The sequence below is a fragment of the Augochlora pura genome, chromosome 10 (assembly GCF_028453695.1).
Source record: "Augochlora pura isolate Apur16 chromosome 10, APUR_v2.2.1, whole genome shotgun sequence".
NCBI classification, from domain to species: Eukaryota; Metazoa; Arthropoda; class Insecta; order Hymenoptera; family Halictidae; genus Augochlora; species Augochlora pura.
The window spans coordinates 29,203,177-29,222,115 of NC_135781.1; the positions used below are offsets into that span (position 1 = coordinate 29,203,177).

Here is an 18,939-nt window from a genome sequence, read left to right on the forward strand (position 1 = left end):
GCTGTGAGAAACCGTGGAAAACCGATCTTACCCGTGGTGGACGCCCTAAATATCGCTGGAGGACTGTCGTGGAGGGTGCGACGTCAGCGCGCAGCTGTTCCCGAGCAAATAATGCGAACGGAAAGACGCGCGGGGTACGTCGAGCGAACGGCTTCACGGCAATGCGCGAGCAATTTTTCGTGGTTGAACCGAAAAGATCGCTGGGTGGGGGGGGGGGAGGGGGGAAACAAAGGGCTGGCACCGGCACCGGGAAATCGGTTGCGTTCCAGCGCGTTTTAACGGCCACTTAGCCGACTGCTGCCGCCGCTGGAAAAGACGGCGCACGGTAATCGGCGCGAGGCGGTTTAGAGGCTCGGGAACACCGCAGACGCATTTACCTGTCGATTATTTTCGCGCGAACGCGCCGCGCGAATTGGAGAACGAGCGCCGGCACGGCGCGCGGAACACGCTGCGAAATGGTACTTTTGAGGCCTCGGCAAAAATAGACCATCGAGGGAAGTGGAATTCGATGTTCGATGGCTCGTTGCCGCCTCGTACCGGCTGGCTAGACTCGCTGGAATTCGGCTTTATCGCGATACGAAGTCTCCGACGCCTCGGCCGGAGTGCCGGACGACCGTGGAAATTAATCGATTCGAATGGTCATCGTGTTCGAGGGTTTCCCGGTGCGAATGCCGCCCTCCGTGCCGGCGACTTCGACCCCGGCGGAGCTGTTAACGTAATTTCTTCATTCGCGGCGCACGCAACCGATCATTCCACCAGGTGGGGTCTCGGTAGGACGTACCTGGCAATTTGTTGGCCCGACCTCGATTCTCTTCAATTATGATACGTCGAACGTCTTCATCTCCATGCGCGATCTAGTTCTTCGGATAGCTATCGCTCGGGCACGCCCGGGAACCACTTCGAGCCGCGAATTATCGAAGACCTTCTCGCCAATTAGTTGCGATGGTACTTGAGCGTGGGGATCGCGGAGCGCGCTCGTGTGCTTAGAAAACGGGGCAGCACTCGTCTTCTTTGCTGTGGCGATCGCCGGGGCTATTTCGTTCTTCAAACGAACAATTTGTCGGCTGTTTAAATGCTCGCAAAAATGACTAGGAGGATTCTCAAGATGTTTAGAAGGGTTTGAGTTATTGTTATGCGAGCTGTAGGAGTTCGTTTGTAGATGGTAAGGTGCAAGAAGTCGGTCTGAATGTACCGTGACTTTTTAGTCAAGATGAGATGAAATCTAAAACTTTGGTGTGGAATTAAATCGTATTGATTAATATTAACGCTAGAACTAAATTTTTTATAAATTTATGCCATGTGTTTTCATAAATGTAAAACTGTGTAATAAATGCCTAAGAGTCTTCGTATGCTAAAGGAAATTTTAAATGATATGGTTGCATCGGAAAAGAATTATATATTATACATCCATTATTATATATTTATCTTTAATAATCATAATAATTAAATATCTTTAATAATAATAATTATTATATATTTATATTATATTATTATTATTATATTATTTTATTATATGATTTCTTATTATTCTTTATTAAGAATTTCTTAAGAATTTAAACTAAAACGAAATTCAGCAGTCTCCCACTCGCAAGAGTAGACATATCTTCAGTCAGATACAAAGTTGATAGAGATCTCAAGAAAGAATATTTATTGCTGAGACCTATGGTTCTTCGAAGGTTCCATACACTCGCGAAGGCTTCTAGGCGCTGATGCAACAAACGACTCCAACGAAATATATTGATATTCTTAATGCGGTGCAGTTTCTATGGCCATTATTCTGCAGACAGAAGGTTAACGTATTCCCTTCGACGTCAGGCTGAACTTTCGACGCCTAGCATTTCGGTCCCTTCCACAATCTTTCGATTAGGGTGTCTTTGTCGGCGTAGCCCAAAGCGGGAACGGTTCCATAGGTCAATGAAATGTCGCTGGCAGAGACCCGACCCAAAAACCAATCGCTAAATGGTCTTCGGGGCGTGCGGTTTGCCATTTAGCCATTTCACTAATTGTCTAAACTCGCGGCAGACTAGACTATACGAACGGCGATCTTTCGGAAAACAAAGTTCATGCTACAAAGTGCTTTAGGTTACTTTGATCCCATGTTACAGTCATTGGAGGATCGATAAATTTTAGAGACATCGATGTTAAGATATTTTTGTGGTGAAGAATGCTTCGATTTCTACAAGTGAAATATTATTATTTTATATATTTATCGTATATTTATTTTTTTATATTTAAATAGCTGCCCATCGCTCAATTATTCGTTAGTATTCTATAGATTATTATTTGGTGAAGTATTATAATGCAGAAATGTGTAGAAATGTATAGTATGAAGCAGAAATTCCATAATATTAAAACTTGTTCATGCAATGTTACAAGTTCACTACATAAAGGGACAAATATTCTACAGGTGTGAACAATTTGAAGAATATCGACAGAAATATCACTGTTTCCAGGACACAGAAGCATCCTATATGTCATGAATTTATCGCATCCCTATTCTAATCTCGCTATATTCAAACCACCATTCCTCCAGAATATATTCTCTGAATTGCAACTACGGTGCATCGATAGTTCGAGGCTAACCCTTTTCGGAGAACATTTTCAATGAGTTACACGCGAAGAACGTACAATTAAAGAAAATCGATTCGCTGACCCCCACCGAATGGGAATACCCTCTTAACGCTCCGGTCCCGAAGGTGGCCCCAAAGGCAATCGTGTTTCAGAGCGGGCACAGCCGGCTCCGGGCTCGTAACTCGTGCGGTCCCCCGTTCTGCACACACGTACGCGCGCATATCCTGGCCGAGTGGCTGGGATCGAGGATCTCGAGGAGGGCCGCGAGCCCACGGACCGGTTCTTAATAATTAACATATGCAACGTTAATTTTACGGAATTATAATTTCACGTCACTCGGTGGTGGCGGCGGCTGCGGCGGGCGCGACGATAGGGGGGAAACGGTGCGCAGGTGCGACGAGGATGGACGAGAGAAAGGGACGACCGGAGATGGAGGAAGCGGGACGAGGAGAGTACGAAGAGAGGATAAAGAGAGGATAAAGAGAGGACGAGGAGAGGGCGAAGAGCGAACGGGTGAGGCCAGGATGCATACACGTCCTGCTGTCTCTCGGCTACTGGCGTCTTTTCAGCCTTAGGGACCGGTGGGAGCCGCGGCCTTTTTGCCGTTTCGGAGCACCGTGAATTAAAACCGCCGGTAGATAGGCTCGTTAGAATTTTTCCTAGCCAAGATTGAGATAATTTCCCGTCGCTTGCTTTATTACGAGCTGCGTACGATTCTAATTGCCGGCCATTAACCACTTAATAACCGGTGCGTAAACGTTGCGCGCCGAGGGAGATGGCTCCGCTCTCGGACGGGCAACTTTGCGAATCTTTTTTTGCCGCGCGAAACGGAACGGACATCGATACAGGACTTCTCGCCTCGGTCTCGCCAACCCTTCGGCTAATGGGAAACTATTTTTTCCGACGACGAGGTTCAGCGTCCTCTTTTATCCCGTCGCTAAATCGCAAGACTCGATGCGACTTTAGACTTTGCGCTATACGTGCTTCCGTTAATGAATTCGCGGCGAATGCTAAAGCTGAAGGCTGGAGTGTTTGTACTATTTTACTAGTTAAATGTTAACGTTCTTCTCAAAGAATTAAATTATAATATGATTGGGTTAGAATCATGATAACGTAAGGCATATTTTTCTCATTGCATGAAATGGCACTCTTTTTATCAACTGACATGCGGAATTGCAGTCATTCTTTAGTAGACCTATGATTAATTTCGCTTATCTTATCAGTCTGGCATGTATAGATTACATTCGATTCTAAAGTACTCGTAGATGAAATACTTACATAATCACAGCAGCTAATAGCATTCTGATCTTATTATACAACCAGTCAAATTGTATATTTGTAATTTTTGGGGATAAGGTACACAGTCCCGGTGTGAACGCCACGTCGACATTCGTTTGGAAACGGTTAATGCGCGCATCGCCCTGTGTTGCGAATGTCGGGAAAGGTCGAGCCCGGAAAGAGCTGCGAGCGAGGCTGATTCGATTCGCAGCGAACGAAACAGAAAACTCGCTGGATTTTATCAAATGAATCCGTGATGCTGAAAATCGTGGAACGAGGTTGGACGGACAGTGCCAGGCGCATCGTTAAGCCGAGAACGATTTAACGTATACAACGAGGGGCCCCGGAAAAGTTGGAAAACGCGGAGTTACGTGCTCGGAAAGAGATTCCCCCGTGCTGCAAATAAGGCTGATTTTATTCGAGAGCAAAACGCGGAACCGTGTAGCCGGCCCGATGATGACTATCGATTCATGCCGTTTCCTCTCGAGCGTGAGCCACGGAGCCCGCGACGGATTCGTGTCACGTTTCTCGTATCATCGGGCTTAATTGCACGTGAAAAGGAAGGGGACAAACGTAATTATCACGAGTATTTAATTATGAGACGGGGCCGGCGATGGCCCCGTCGCGACGTCGTCGTCGTCGTTAGCGTTTCCGATTCGTAGAACAGATCTGGCCGATCTCTGACCCTCCTCGTCGATCCGCGACCGTTCGCCGATGGATTATTCACAGCTTGAAGCTCATCGGGAACGAATTCCTCGGTCCGTGCCACCGGCCGCGAATAATAAACGTAACAGGACAAGGTGGATCGCGCGAGTCGTGAACTTTCGCGTTCCATCGATCCGCTATCGTTAGGTTCGCCGGCTTTTTTGCCGGCGCTAATCAGCCACGAGCTGGATGTCCGCAGGGAATGAAATATAAGAGGCGCCCCTTCCCGTCCGGGCTCGCCGACCCTCTCTGCCAATGCTCGTCGCATTGTCGAGTCTAATCGGATGATCTATGCATGACTGCCCCCGTCGCGGCGGAATCTTAATTCGATAGCTCTCAATATTAATAAATCGATGCCCGGGAGTCCGTGTCCGTAACCAGCCGCAGGCGTCCCGTAAATTCGAAATTATCGTTAATTAGCCGCGCCGCCCGCGCTCCCTGAAAATCTCTTTCGTCCGAGAGAAATTTCCTCCCTTTGAACGTTCTTGAAAAGAATTCCGTTCCGTCTGCATTGCGGCTGGCCTTAGCGAGGTTCGCAGACGCGCGCTGACAAGGTGGGAGAACGATTAATTCCCGTTTTTCTGAGAACACGGGAATATTCAGAAGATCGTTTTTGTAGAAAATTCCACCGTTTTAATTGTCTCTAAACGGTGTAACAATTTTGTCCTCGGACTAAAACGACGATGGATGTAGAAATGGAACTCTGGTCTTTGGATCGAGACGACTGAAACCGGTGTTTCTCGAGCGATAATCGAGACGAAGCCATATTATTTATTCAGGTTGGGAAATACTGTCCTAAGCGAATCGCAGCTGAAACAAAGTAGTCAAGGGTAACGTTGAAAGCCGGTCCATTAAAATCGACAGATCGGTCACCTCATCGATCTCGATCCTACGATTCAATCATCGGAGAAGTAACAAACCGAAGGGTCGAGACGATCGCCGGGGCCCAACACCGTTGCTTTCAGGTGGGCGTCGGTACAAGCTGTTGCGACACATCTGTAAAATCGTTCGCGCCTGTTTCTGGCAAGACCGGGGGAGCGTCGAACAGAAGGAATCTCGCGAGGGCCGTACATTGACGAAATTTTAATTGCCCAACGCCGAGAACGAGAAAGAAGAAGAGGGGGCGGTGGGGGGGCCTTAGCTTTTTCAGCGGGAACATAGCGATGTGACATGCCTATAAATACACCCGACGTTTCTCGGGGTATTATTAATAGACGCGTGGGAGGATGCGAGAGTGGTACGTGCGACGAATAAACGGAAAGACGCCGCGGCGGAGCGCGCGACTGCTTTCTCACCTGGTCGCTCTCTAGCCTGCCACGAATGGACCAGGTGTGCAATCGCGTGTCCACTTGACCGCGGAACCCCGCGATCCTCCAAGCTCGAGATGTCCTCCGCTTCGTTAACCCAGATTCCTGCTCATCCTTCGGGCCGCCCAGCTTATCGGCTTCGAGTCAATTGAACGTTGACGTCTGCGCTGCAATTCATTAGCGATGGAAAATGCGCGGCGCCGATAGGAGTGCCGTCGATGACTCCGCGCCGCGCTCTCTAATCATCCTCTCGAGCGGCCCCGCGATTCCGAGTTCCGTCGAATTAAGCCACCGACGTTAATTAAAACCGAAGACGCGACAAATGGATCGACAACTACTCCTCTCGGCGAGAAGCGAACGGGACTCGCCGGGGCTGTGCTGCGACGACTCTAATGTTCGTAGAAAGATGATACCACTTGGCCGATGGTGTGTCAGGCCGCGTTTTCGTTAATATAACTTTGTAGATGTATTTCTGGAGTCCGGGCACCGAGATGTGGATGCGAGGAGAAGTGAATCTGTTAAGTGGTTAATGCGAGAAAACTGCCGCCTGGCTGGGGAGGCTAGGAGATTAGACAATCGCACGACTTAAGACAATTTGGTGAAGTACAGCGGAGAGAGAAAAGAATTAAAAATACATCACGCTTAATTATTTTTTTCTACGACGTACAATTTTCTTGCTTTTTCTCTCGAAGAAGTAATTATGAGTAATGCTTTTAGCTTTGGACTAGTCTACGAGAAAATTACTATTTCTTTCTTAACCTTGCTATTAAATTGCATAACAAGAGAAAATTAATACCCTCATGTTTTAACTTTTTTTATCTATAACGAAGATTTTAAAAATGCGTTTCGTTAGAAGCTCAGACAAAAGAGTCAAAAAACAAGACTTATTTAATTTGCTTTTTCATTCCAAGTAATAGTAAAATTGTAACAAAGTAGTTTAATCATAGTCTAGTACACTGATCCCTTTATCATGTAAAAGAAACTTCAATTCGTTTGGTCCTGTTTTAAAAAAGCTATTACGAATTAAAAAGTGACCGTATATTAATGAGAGTCACTCTATATTTTCGCAAACCACAGAGGACAAACATAAAAAGCTGCACAATTTTCCTGATTGGTTTCCAAAAGTTACCCTAAACCAGCTGAACTTAACTTATCTAACTATGTTCAAAGTACCTTAGGAAACCGATTCGACTTCTAAGAAGCCGCATGTATCTCCACCCAGCACAAGAACAGATACAACTAGACGCCGCGAGGTACAATTTTCCCGATTGGTTTCGAAAAGTTACGTGGCCGAGGCTAATCCGAAGCACGTGTGGTCGCGCGTGGACGGGCGTCGACGCTGGCTTTCGTGCGTTCCTCCGTTTTCGGGGTTTCTTCCTCCCTTCTCGGTTTCCGGGCTGTGGGCCGCTCGTATTCGCGTTCGCGTTTCGCTCTCTCCCCCCCTGCGGCCGTTCCACTCGTTTTCGGTGTATTGGGTTTCACGTGGACGCGAGAGCCACGTATGCCCAGTCGTGCGTGCGGTTAACAAGACACGTTCAACGTAGTTGAGCCATCTTCGCGTAGGTATACCGCCCGCAGCCAGACCTCGTTCCACGTCTTTCGCCAGCTTCCGCGGACGTTTTTCCCTTTCACGGGATCTCGCCGGGCACCGGCGACCCCTTAGACCGTGTTTCAAACAGAATCCCTCAAGCCGGCTGAATAGAACCCTCCGCAGACCCAATCCTTTCAATCCGACGGAAAAGATGCGGTTAATTCAACTTTGAATCCGAAGATTTTTGATATTTGTATCGAACGGGTTTCGTGAGCTCTGGCAACCATTTCGAACATTACTCGTGTCCACTTTATAGTTAAAAAGCCGATATTTATAGCGACGGTATTTATCGGGGTACGATCTCTCGAGGTACTATCCTAGCCTCGCTCTAGCTTCAGGAGCAACGATGCCACGCCCACTTGGTGCAATAGCAACCAAGTCACGCCCACTGTATAGCTAAAAATCCAAAAGATATTAGTATCGTGGTTTTTACGCTGAGAGAGTTGTATGGAGACAGTGATAGCCTTTGGGGCACTATACTAGCTTCGCTCTAACTTCAGAAGCAACGGTGCTACGCCCACACATTCCTCGCGGAGCAATCCAAACTGCTCCCGAAGAACTCCTGTTATCAAAGCATCGTATACATTGTGTCTTCTTGCTATATTACTAGGTTTACGAAACCCGCCCAAATGACAGATCACTAACTTTTTAATTTACGAATATTCAAGTTGAAAAATTACTTTTATAAGTTATTTATTATCTATCTATTGCTTACGATAAATACAATAACACTCGTTTAAAATCGGAAGAAAAGTCTTATTATTACTTTTACAAACTAGCGTAAAACAATTGTCCAATGCTCCGTAAATAATAAAGTTTCACAGAAAACAGAATCGTATAAAATAAAATATGAATTATAAAATAATTCAGTGTCAAAGAAAAATATCACCGTTCTTCTTCTTCTTCTTCCTCGAAGAGAGCTAATACTCATCGACGTTCAGGTTTAGGCCGACGGACACAGTTTCTCTCGCTATAAGTTCCTCAAAGAAACAGCCGAGCACTCTTATCGGGGCTCCAGAACTACGGGCTCAAAGAAGACGGGCGAAGAAAGCAGGGGGAGTAGGGCCTCGACACACGGCGTCGGATCTCTCGTCGCGTAATTTGGTGGTGGCTTCAAAGGACAGGTTCAGTGACACGTTTCCAAGTTACCGATGCATCGTTTCGTTCTGCGGGCCGTCATTCAACGGGCCCGCTTTTTCACCGGCATCGCTCCACTTTGCCGAGGTTATCGCGACGTCGAGAAACGTCGTCTTCGTCATCTGTCGGTGGAATTTCATTTTTTCTTGCGCCATCGAGGGGGGGGGGGGGGGGCTGAAGAACAGCCGGGAGATAAATCTTTGGGCAAACAGAAGACTCGAAGATGCAACGTGTCGATACTGGGATTATTGCGACGCCTATGTGCTAACAGGTTTGATGCCAGCAGGAATTTGGCTGCTTAGTAAATTGTTTAATTTTCAAAGGACTGTTGATTAACGTATTAATGAACAAAATTATGGGAGTTATGTAATATATATATAATTTGACTATTCTTCTGTAAACTTTGAGATCGTAACGCATTTAATGGCAGCGGCGACGGGGAACGCGTTGAAAACAACTTTCTGCCCGCTCATTAATGAAGCTCCCTATGCGCGACTTGATTTTCAGGCGCGGGTGGGAGGCGGAAAACGGTCGCACAGCCGACGACACAATTTTTCAGCGAGCGTGGAACGAGATCGCGGGTCGCGCGTCGAAACAAACATAACGAGTTATCGATCCGGCCGGGCGGTTCTCCCCCCGAACAATTAAACGAGTTGAAATTTACGATCCAGGTGTCGCTTGTTCGCTCCAAATTTAATTACCTGCGCCGGGGAGGCAGGCACGCGAGCATATTTTCGCGAGATGAAAACGAACGCTCGCCGGCGTCGAATTCCGATCGTTCATTATTTTTCACGCGATCCGCAACGATTCCGTACAGCTGCGACGCCGTCGCCGCCGCCGCGCCGGTCGCGGATCGGCCGGGCCCGGCTCGTCATCATCGAGCCAAGACGACGATAATTAACCGGAGCAATTTCGGAACGTTGCCCTTCCATTTAACCGGAGAGTAGTCGGTTCGCCGGGCCCGTTAGGGTCGTCGCCAGAGACCTTGAAGAAACCCGGCTTCCAACGTACGCGCGTTCATTGTGGTCTACAGCTGTTCACGGACGTCTACGTTTCAATATACCGAACCCGCAAGAGTCAAGCATACCTCGAGGACGAGATAGAAAACCGTTTCCGACGGCGCGTGAATACGTTTGAGAAGGCGTCTTTCGTTAAAGAAACGAAGAACTGTGTTGGTGTTAACGCTTTGACGGCAGCTGCTTCGGACGCGTGACTTCACGAAGATTTATACCACGACAATGGATTCGGCGCAACTTTTTAAAAATACTTAGCACAATTATATCTTTAACAAAGTTTATCATATTTATATTATTCGTAAAGTATAACACAATTGCACCATTAAATCTTCGACTGCCATCGGTGACAGAATTATTTAAAGTACAATTTCTGGGAACTTTTTACTGAGTCTAAGTGTGAATATGTTAATGATAAATCAGATCTCGCAGTCAAAAACCAGACTTGCGATCCCCTGTCTGCCAAGGTTCTAGACCCGGACTGAATACGCAGTTCAGACTTGTTTCGCAGTCTAATCGTCGCTGTCGCAAGACGAGAGAGCGTTTCCTGCACTTGGAAAGTCCACGGAGAGGCATTCCTTGTGCCAAGTTTCGCCTAAGATGATCCCGATTCAGAACTTTCGGCGCTCGGGCCAGGCGTCTCCGGTTATTCGGAGGAGAATATAATCGATTAATTTCGATAATGGAGTCGATGGTACGCCGGTTTGTACAGCGAGGAGACCTGACTAGAATCCGGAATGGCGAAGTTCCCGGGTCGGGACGGCGCGAGCGCAATTCTCCCGTTGGCGAAGTTGAAGAAGATCAACTCTCTCTCGCGGCGCTAACTGGTACCCGGGTGTCTGGGGAGGGCGATTCCTACGCGCCGCGCCCGTCCTCCAGTAATTTTCCTGAAAGTACCGAAGCTCTGACAGCTACGGCGGGCACCCTCCCGCGAGTATCAGCACGCGGAAGGCGCCTCGAACGGTGTTCCAGGGCGTGTAACGAGCGGGACGGGAGACGGACGAGCTTGGGAGCAATGAGGAGGCCGAAGAAACAGACCGGGAAGGGAAACCGGAGAGGAAGACGAGACCGTGCACCGCGGAAGGTTAAAAGCGAGGCCAACCGGGGATCCCGGGATCCCGGGTGGAGAGAAACGCTCCGGCTGGACGGAGTTTATGGCGACAACAACAGCAACCGCAGCGCGACAGCGACTCTGCTGTCGGGGACCGGCCGGTGACGGCCTTCTGCTGCGAGAAACGCTCCCAGCCAGTTTCCAGCCAGTCCACGACGACGTTAGTTTCCTATCGCGCGCGCACCGCCGCCGCCTTTTTAGCGGACTTTCCACGAGAAACTTCCGACGGATTCGTGACAGAGAGGCTGCCATCGGCTTTGATACCTTTGCTCTGACCTTCCTGCATCTGCGGAGTGTCTGACAGGGCGATACATCCAATAAACGAACACTTCATTCCCTGAATTTCAAGCAATTTAACTCCGAAGTTAAGATACGTCTGCCAACGTGTTATATCACGATCTTGCATTAATTTTATATTCCGTCCACAGGAAATTGAGTACACTTGCTCGCAATATAGTCACACGTTTTAACAACTCTTTAAATACAAATTAATCTAACAATGTAAAAATTACATTGAAAGATTAATTGAAGTTTGAATTCATGGATGAATAGTAATAGCATAGCAATAATTTCATTTCATCTCGATACTTTATCCATTGGTAGTTTTCTAATATCTTTTCTTTTTAATCAAAGATCAACAGCGCAGAATTTGTTTAATAGACTGATTAAAGGGAAAATATGTTTATCCACGACACGAGATATGAGTTAATATAATGTAGCTGCAATCGCAATCCGAACGGATCCCCTCGCACCTCGTCTCTCGGTACAGCTTCTCCTAATTCGCCTCGCAGCCGGACAAGGCTCGGCGCGGAACGTTATTCCAGAGCTTCATCGCGGACGTACCGATCTCTCGAAACGAGCGAACGAAACGAAACGTCGGAATAACATTCTGTGGCACCCGGAAGCTTCACGGCGCAGCCGATAACAGCCGCGAGAACATCGTCGGCGGAGTTTCCTCGTGCCCACGGCTCCGTTCTCCGTTCCCCGGATTCCTTCGGCCACTTCGCAGCCCCGGTGTCCGAGGCAGATAACACGGAAAAAGGAGGAGCGTAGCGGAGAACTGTTGCGCGTGGTAATGCACGCATAAACAGGAATGCTTCGCAGCTTCTCAGGCGCGGCCGCGCTCGCATTTCTGTGTGTGCGCGCCGATCGGCTCTGCGCTCCGGAATCATTAGAGGAGCCATACGAGACTCACGCCCCCATTGTCCGAGGGCGACTTTCCTGGGCCCCCTCCGACCCCCCCGTCTCGGTTAACGCGGCGAAGATCCCCGCGCAGCCTGCCGAGACAATGCCGTATACGTGTATCGTGCATCATATTTCACGGTGATTCCTTTTTGTGTCCGGCGCGTTTACGTATCGACCCCCCCCTTCTCAGCTCCCCACCCGCGCCTGGCTATCTCCCTCCCTCCCTCTCTCTCTCTCTCGCTCTCTCTCTCTCTTTTCCTCCCGCTTTTATTCTCTTCCTTTCTCTCGCTCTCCCACTCTCTCTTTCTCAGCTGCCGACGAAAATCCCCGTGCAGGACCACCGTGGTTAAAATGATTTCGCAGGCCTCCCGCGACGTGGCCCAGCTTTATGCTCTTATCCGATTTTCGCCGGATAACGCAGCGCGATCAACGGATTCCCCGAAGGATTGGAAAGTTGCGAGCTTTAATTGTTATCGTCGCCGCCGGTCCGCTTTCTTCCTCTTGGCTGCGATCCAATCTGCGGTCCCCGCCCGCATTTTTGCTCCTTTGAATTCCGCGCTGCTGGTTTTCAATTGCTGGCGAATACAATGGTGCGCGAATGAGGAAGACGCGTAACATATTTCGTAGTTGTTTCTATTTAAGCGGCGGTAGCATTGAATTTCTACGCTGTATTGATATTCTCGGAGTGAGGCTTTCGTGTCGTAGAGGAAGGATCCTAATTATCGAGGTTGCGGAATACCGTTAATTTTAGTTATTTGAACGACGATTGCGATGACAGAACAAAGAATTACGATGGTGTATTAATATGTTACTCCATTTGCAGTATTTATTCCATTAGCTTGCTGTTAGTTCTAATAAGATTATAAGATTGTGTGTTTGTCACGAACGATACCTATTACTTATTTTACTATATAAATTATTAGATTTTGTAAAAAGGAAGTATTATATAAACGTTAATGTTTCTTGTATAATTTTAGTACAAATAGAGCAGTATATAAGTGATACACATTTTTATCCTTTGTTTAATACAAATTATATGCACTTTAGTAGTTTAATTTTAGTTACATAGGTTATCGCAGAGTCAATTTAGTATATAAATATATTCAGAAGTGTGTGAGAAACAAATTAGAAGTATTTGATTATTGACAATTCATCCATCCTTTTCAACATATGTTTTAAGGTATTTCTTTTACGCTAATTTTCGTATAGACCATAATGAAACGTGTAACAATTAAAGTACCGTCAGTAACTATATAGATAATTAAATAACGATATTTATATCCTAAGTCTCAATGAACCGCAGTGCTTTTCTTAGACAAAGACATTCCTCGAAATTCATTATAATTAATTTACGAATCATTACGCAGGTATAAAAACATTATTGTATCTACGGAAATATAATTTTGTCATGTTATAAATTTCAATAGGAAAATAATAATTTCACTTCACCAGCCAATCTTACGTCGCCGCTAAATACAGAGAAAATCATACCTAGACGAAATAATATCCAACTAAAATATAAAATATCCAATAAAACGAAAATAATCTAACAAAGTTCGAGAAAATACTTGACGCAACTTTATCATGAATCTATAACCACCAACGAAGCACCGTTCGCCAGTTTTACAAAGGTCGAACAATGAAGAAACGAGGGAGCCCCGACGATAGCTCGCCGGTCGACGACGGGTGGCCGGGATCAGTTTCGCGGAAAACGCGTGCACAAATATTATCGCAGCGAGATTGGAAGACTGGTCGGATTCGCCGATAGTATCTGCGCGACGCGTATTATCGTTCCTCGTGGGATTTCCATGTAGCCGGCCCCGGGTAGCGCTGGTGTGTTTGTGCAACTGCTACTGCTGTACGTGGTGGTGGTGGTGTTCAGTGACCCTAACTCGTCGAGATGAATTATCTGTCGGAGGAGCCGGCGTGCGGTAATCGCGCGGCATCGCGGTCTCCGGGGTATCATTATCGGATCGTTGCACCGACGCGAATTAATATCGGGCCGGCGGCGGCGGGGCCGGCGAGAGGATCCGCGAAATTCCGTACCGAAACGCATCCGGCCGATTGTTTCGTTTCCCGCGGGAACGCCGGGGACAAAAGGCGGGACGCGGCCCGGCGGAACGGGACAGCGATCTCTAAACCGAGCGTTTCACACGCTGGGCCGCGCAGAGACACAGAGAGCTTTTTGCCCGTTTGCCGACCTTCCAGAGCGGTTCCGCGCCCGCTGCGCCGCCGCCAGCCTCTTCTCGCTCGAGGATACGAGCGTTTATGGTTCCGATATCGCGGGCGGTCGATCCGCCGCGTCGTCACATGTCGGCGTTGAGACAATGTCGGTCTTGTGCTGAATGCCGGTGGAATGCTAAAAACCGATCAATAAGAAGCGTGCACGCGTGTCTCGGCGCGCTGCTCATCGCCGATCCGAGCCCCGGCTAGAATCGTCGAGGGCGAGCGGAATAGACGACAGCCTCGGGGCTGCCACGGAGTCAAAGAGCTTCAACGACTTCCACGAACCAGGCCGCAGATACAGCCGGAAGTTTTTGCCCCGGCTGGAAGAATGAAAATTGCCGCCGTCCCTCATTTTCAGCAATTGCCTCTCGCTCGTCAGCCAACGGGACACCTCTCATCTAATTAGCCGGAAGCGACGGAAGAAGGTGTTGATGAATCGCGTGATAAATACTTTTGTTACCGACGTTGTGGATGGACGTACGGGATGCAGCTTACAGCTGCGAAAATGGCGTATCGTCGACTCACTGTTGACTAACAGGTTTCGAGGAATTCGCCTGTTAAACAATAGAAGCGAACGCGCCAACGTGTGCTTCTTTATGCGAATGACAAGACTATCTATTTAGACCTCTCGTCAATTTTATGGTAATGTCTGTTGGGATTGAGAAATTTATTTCATCATTTTCTGTGTAAGAGCGTCTTTGTTATGTCAGTAACTTTGTAACAAAATGTGGATGTGCTCGATAGGGTTAAAGTTAACTTGCGTGCAGTTAGCTAGCATGAGATTGCGGATTTTTATGCAGAACTAAATAGATATTTATTTAATTTTCTAATTATTTTAATGAGCCAAAACTAATGCGTCAGCATTTTATTATTTCTTTGAATGTTTTGTATTTGACTTAATCTTTTTTTTATCGTGACTGTATAAAATCTACGATCTAGTGATCATACCAATTAGATCCATTTTTTTAATCCTTCCTCTCTTTATGCGATTACATGTTTTCAATCGCATTTAGTTGTAATTAAACTTAACCTTTCCAATGTGCTAAAATACTTAACAAATGACTGAGGATTAAAATTATAATGGTGTAAGTTAGATTTTTCGAAAATTCTCCCTCGAAATTATAAATTCGAAAATATTAAAAAGAGGCACAAAGTTAGTGACTAAACTAAATTCACTATAAATAAACCGCACTCTAAATTATCTTAACAAGAAATTCAGTCACTAAACAATACACGCGTCGATAATGAATAACAATCATAACCATGACTTACTAAACTATCGCGAAACAGTCCTGATAACGAACGAGAAAAAATGACGTACGAGAGATCTTAAATTCTTCGCGACAACTTGCGCGCTGTCACGTGACTCATTCAGAGCGCAGTTTGTTATATTAAAATCGTCGTATCGCCGACTGGTTCGCAACAAAGGCCGATCGGAGGCGTTCGTCTGTTAATGAGCAGCATCGGCGAGCTGGTAGCGCGTTATAAAGAGATAGCGTGCGCGCCATTTAACAAGTGGCATCGCAGATAAGATCGTTCTCGGAATGAAGTGCGGATCGTTAGGTTCTGGACGACTGCGAAAACGAGAAGCGAGGAAGGTTAACTGGAATCGGAACACGCTCGAACGATTTAACGGCGATCGCGGCTGTTCCGCTCGCGGTGTTTCTAGCGCCGCGAAGAATGGCGAGGTGAACACGTGTTAGCCCGTTGCAGGCCGGACACACGATTGCTCTCGAAGCCGGCCGGTGCAGCCGCGGCAAGTGCAATGCTTCATCTCTCGCGGCAACGGCTTCGCGTGCACCGAACAGCAGAGAGACGTCGGTCGCATCGTCGCCGTTCCTTTCCTCTTAGGCGATGTGCATACCGAGGCACGCAGTCTAGCGACCGACGCCGATAAATAACAAAGTATCCCGCAGTAATTCACAATAATCGCGCCTAATGGACCGCGATACGCCAGTTTACTTCTGATGTAATTGATCGCAATGGGGAGACAACGACGGGCTCGCTGGTAATCCTATCAGATCGATTATTTATCAATCGTGACGGACGTCTCGAGCCTTCGGAATTTTCAGTTCACTTTCCCGTCACAGAGGTTACCCAACTATTGCGACCAACGTTCTCCAAATTCCTAGTTCTTCGCGGATGGCGCGCGAATTTTTTATAAAATAAGAAAACCTACATTAATGCTGCCGATGGATAGATAGCTCGATTGATGCATTTTACAGCTCTCCAAATGGTTTCGCATTCGATCTAGCGAGTGCATGAATTAATAACGTTTGCAGTCTATTTATAAGACTCTTTGTGCAATTAGTTTTGGTCTCGCGCTCGCGTTGATCGAAAAAGTGGTCCCCGGATCGATCCAGATTGCAGTAATGGTAGATATTCAATCAGAGCTGCCAGAAACAAGTTATCCTCCTTCCTCGTCGCATCCGCAGCTATGCACGCAGCTTTACCGCGCTCCCCGGACGGATCGCGTGGAAAGCGACGAGGCTTTTTCTGATTCAGCTGGAACGTGTGTTTACACGTGTCTCGGTGTGTGGGTATCACGCACGCGAGTATGCGACCACTTCGGCGGCAGCGGGCGGTCCGTTTCCCTTGTCCCCACTTTTCATTCTCCCTTCTCTATCCCCGTCTCGCTCTCCCTTTTTCGTCCTCCGCCTCCGACGAACCGGAGCGTAATGATTAATTAAGCTTTCCGAGAAAACACAACAAGTGAAACGTTATTAGTGTTTAGTGGCACAGTTTACTCGAGACCAACGTCACGGACTTCTCCTTCCTCCTTCTATCGCTCTCTTTCTCTCGCTCTTGTTCTCTCTCTCTCTTTCTCCCTCGATCTCTTTCGCTCTCTTTCGCTTCTTACATTCGCTTATCTGTTTGTCCGTTGGCCATCGTAAACGCATCGGCGGCGTAGTTTTAATAATTGCAGCGTCGAAACAGCCTGGCGCCTGCGTCTAGGCTGGACAGCACGCGATATCCCGGGGAAAATCGAGAACCGGCGCGGAGATCTATAGCGACGATTACGCGATTATCCGGGGACAGGTTGATCGAGAACACATGCTTCGCGGTGCGGCGTCGGGGACCGTCGACAAAGCGGCGACGCGCGCCGGACGATGCAATTTTCAACGAGTCCGCGGGGCCCTTGATCCCGTTTCCGAGAAATACACCGAAACGTCTCTACGGTCGCCGTTTAATTGATGCGTTCGATCGCGCGAGCGGAATTATCCGCTCGTCGTCGGGCCCGTTAGTCATCCGTGGAAGATTATCGCATTCTTGAAACGTCTAAGAACCGTGCCGGGAGATAGATATTTCGCTCGATAACCGGGATAATTGGCTCGGTTCAACGGTCGCCGTGCGTCGATCGCGAAAACCGTCTCCCCACCCCACCCCGGCCAGATTGACAACGACGATAATAAATTGCATTCCATTACGTCCGATTAATTAAGGCGTCTCTGCGATATCTCTGTTTCAGATCGATCCTCGCTTTGACAATGCTCACCGCGGCCACCGTCTCCGGGACCCACGTGCCCGACAAGTATCCCATTGAGGTGAGTTTCCCGTCGTGACACGGCCAGAGATACCATCGGTCACACGATCTTCCCGAGTTCGTTCCCCGGCTTGGCCGAAAGCATTAGTTCTGCCAGGCATCGATACAAATCCCATCGGTTCCGCTCCGCTATCTACCATCGATATCTCTCTTCCTTCTGTTTCTTCCCGCAGCCCGAGTCCAGCTGTCATCGGGCTCGATCATTTTTTACCGCGAGCTCGCCCGGCTAAATCCCTCATTTCTCCGACTTAACGTTTCCCTCGTTTGTCGAATTAACGCTTTTGTCAAAAATCAGGATAATAAAATCGTGTGTTGCGAAACAGTGGGCCTGACAACTTGATAAATTTACTGATCGACTATTTTAACGAATATTTATTGGAAATAATTCTTCAAATTTTTTCACGTAAAATTAAGCGATCTGCCAGACTAATTACTCTTTTATATATTTTTCGACAGCAAAATGGAATAATTTTTTCATAATTGGACTAAGCGATTTTAATATTTTGGGAGATGTTAAAGTTACTAGACGATAGTAAAGAATTGTTTTCAAAAGTTTATAAGAGTAACGGTAATGTATATTCTATTTTTTAAAGACTATTACCGTGCATATGGTGAGTAAATAACTCATAAATATACCTTCACGAATCGAGTAATCGTGAATTAGATGTCCGTAAACCCGGCGCCAGACAATCTCATCTCCATAAAGTAAGATGACGGAGATTGAAGGTTCGAACACACGGACAGCGTAAGAGACTGAAGATCCCTTTTGTCTAGGATGCTAACGAAGCGATCCGCGAGGGAAAAGTCGCTAATTTTCCGAGAGAGGTTCGGTAAAGCAAAGTTGGCCGACAGTTTGTAAACGGCGAGGCCTCGACATCGATACGCTAAAAGTATCGGCTTTCCGGCCCGGGATATGTTCATTAAGCCTGGTAGCTCGTCGGATTTTCAGAGTAATCTGATACATAACTCCTCGCCGGTTAACTTACGACCGTAATAACGTTATCGTGGTTATCGTGTCCATTAAGATATTTTACCTCGAACGCACGGCCTCGGCCCCGCGCATATTAATTTAATCCACTTACAGGAATTAATAAGCAATTACGTGGACGTTATTCTTGGGTGGCGCGCGGTGGCCAATTAATTGACACTGGAGGAGCTTCCTAAATTACTGCCGAGGATGCGAGGAGACGTGGCCCCGGCCGGCCGCTTGCTCCGCGCGCGTATCCGCAAGGCCGGGAGAGTCGGGCCGAGCCGAGCGGAGCCGATCAACG

At 47.5% G+C, this 18,939-nt stretch overlaps 1 protein-coding gene across 1 annotated transcript in view; it reads left to right on the forward strand.

The window, feature by feature from the left end:
* Nucleotides 1-18,939, forward strand: part of LOC144476193 (thrombospondin type-1 domain-containing protein 4) — a 60,031-nt gene that overhangs the window by 20,207 nt on the left and 20,885 nt on the right. The window contains exon 3 of the mRNA XM_078192856.1: nucleotides 17,594-17,669. Within this exon, the coding sequence (XP_078048982.1) occupies nucleotides 17,594-17,669 (76 nt within the window). The remainder of the gene's footprint in view (nucleotides 1-17,593; nucleotides 17,670-18,939) is intronic.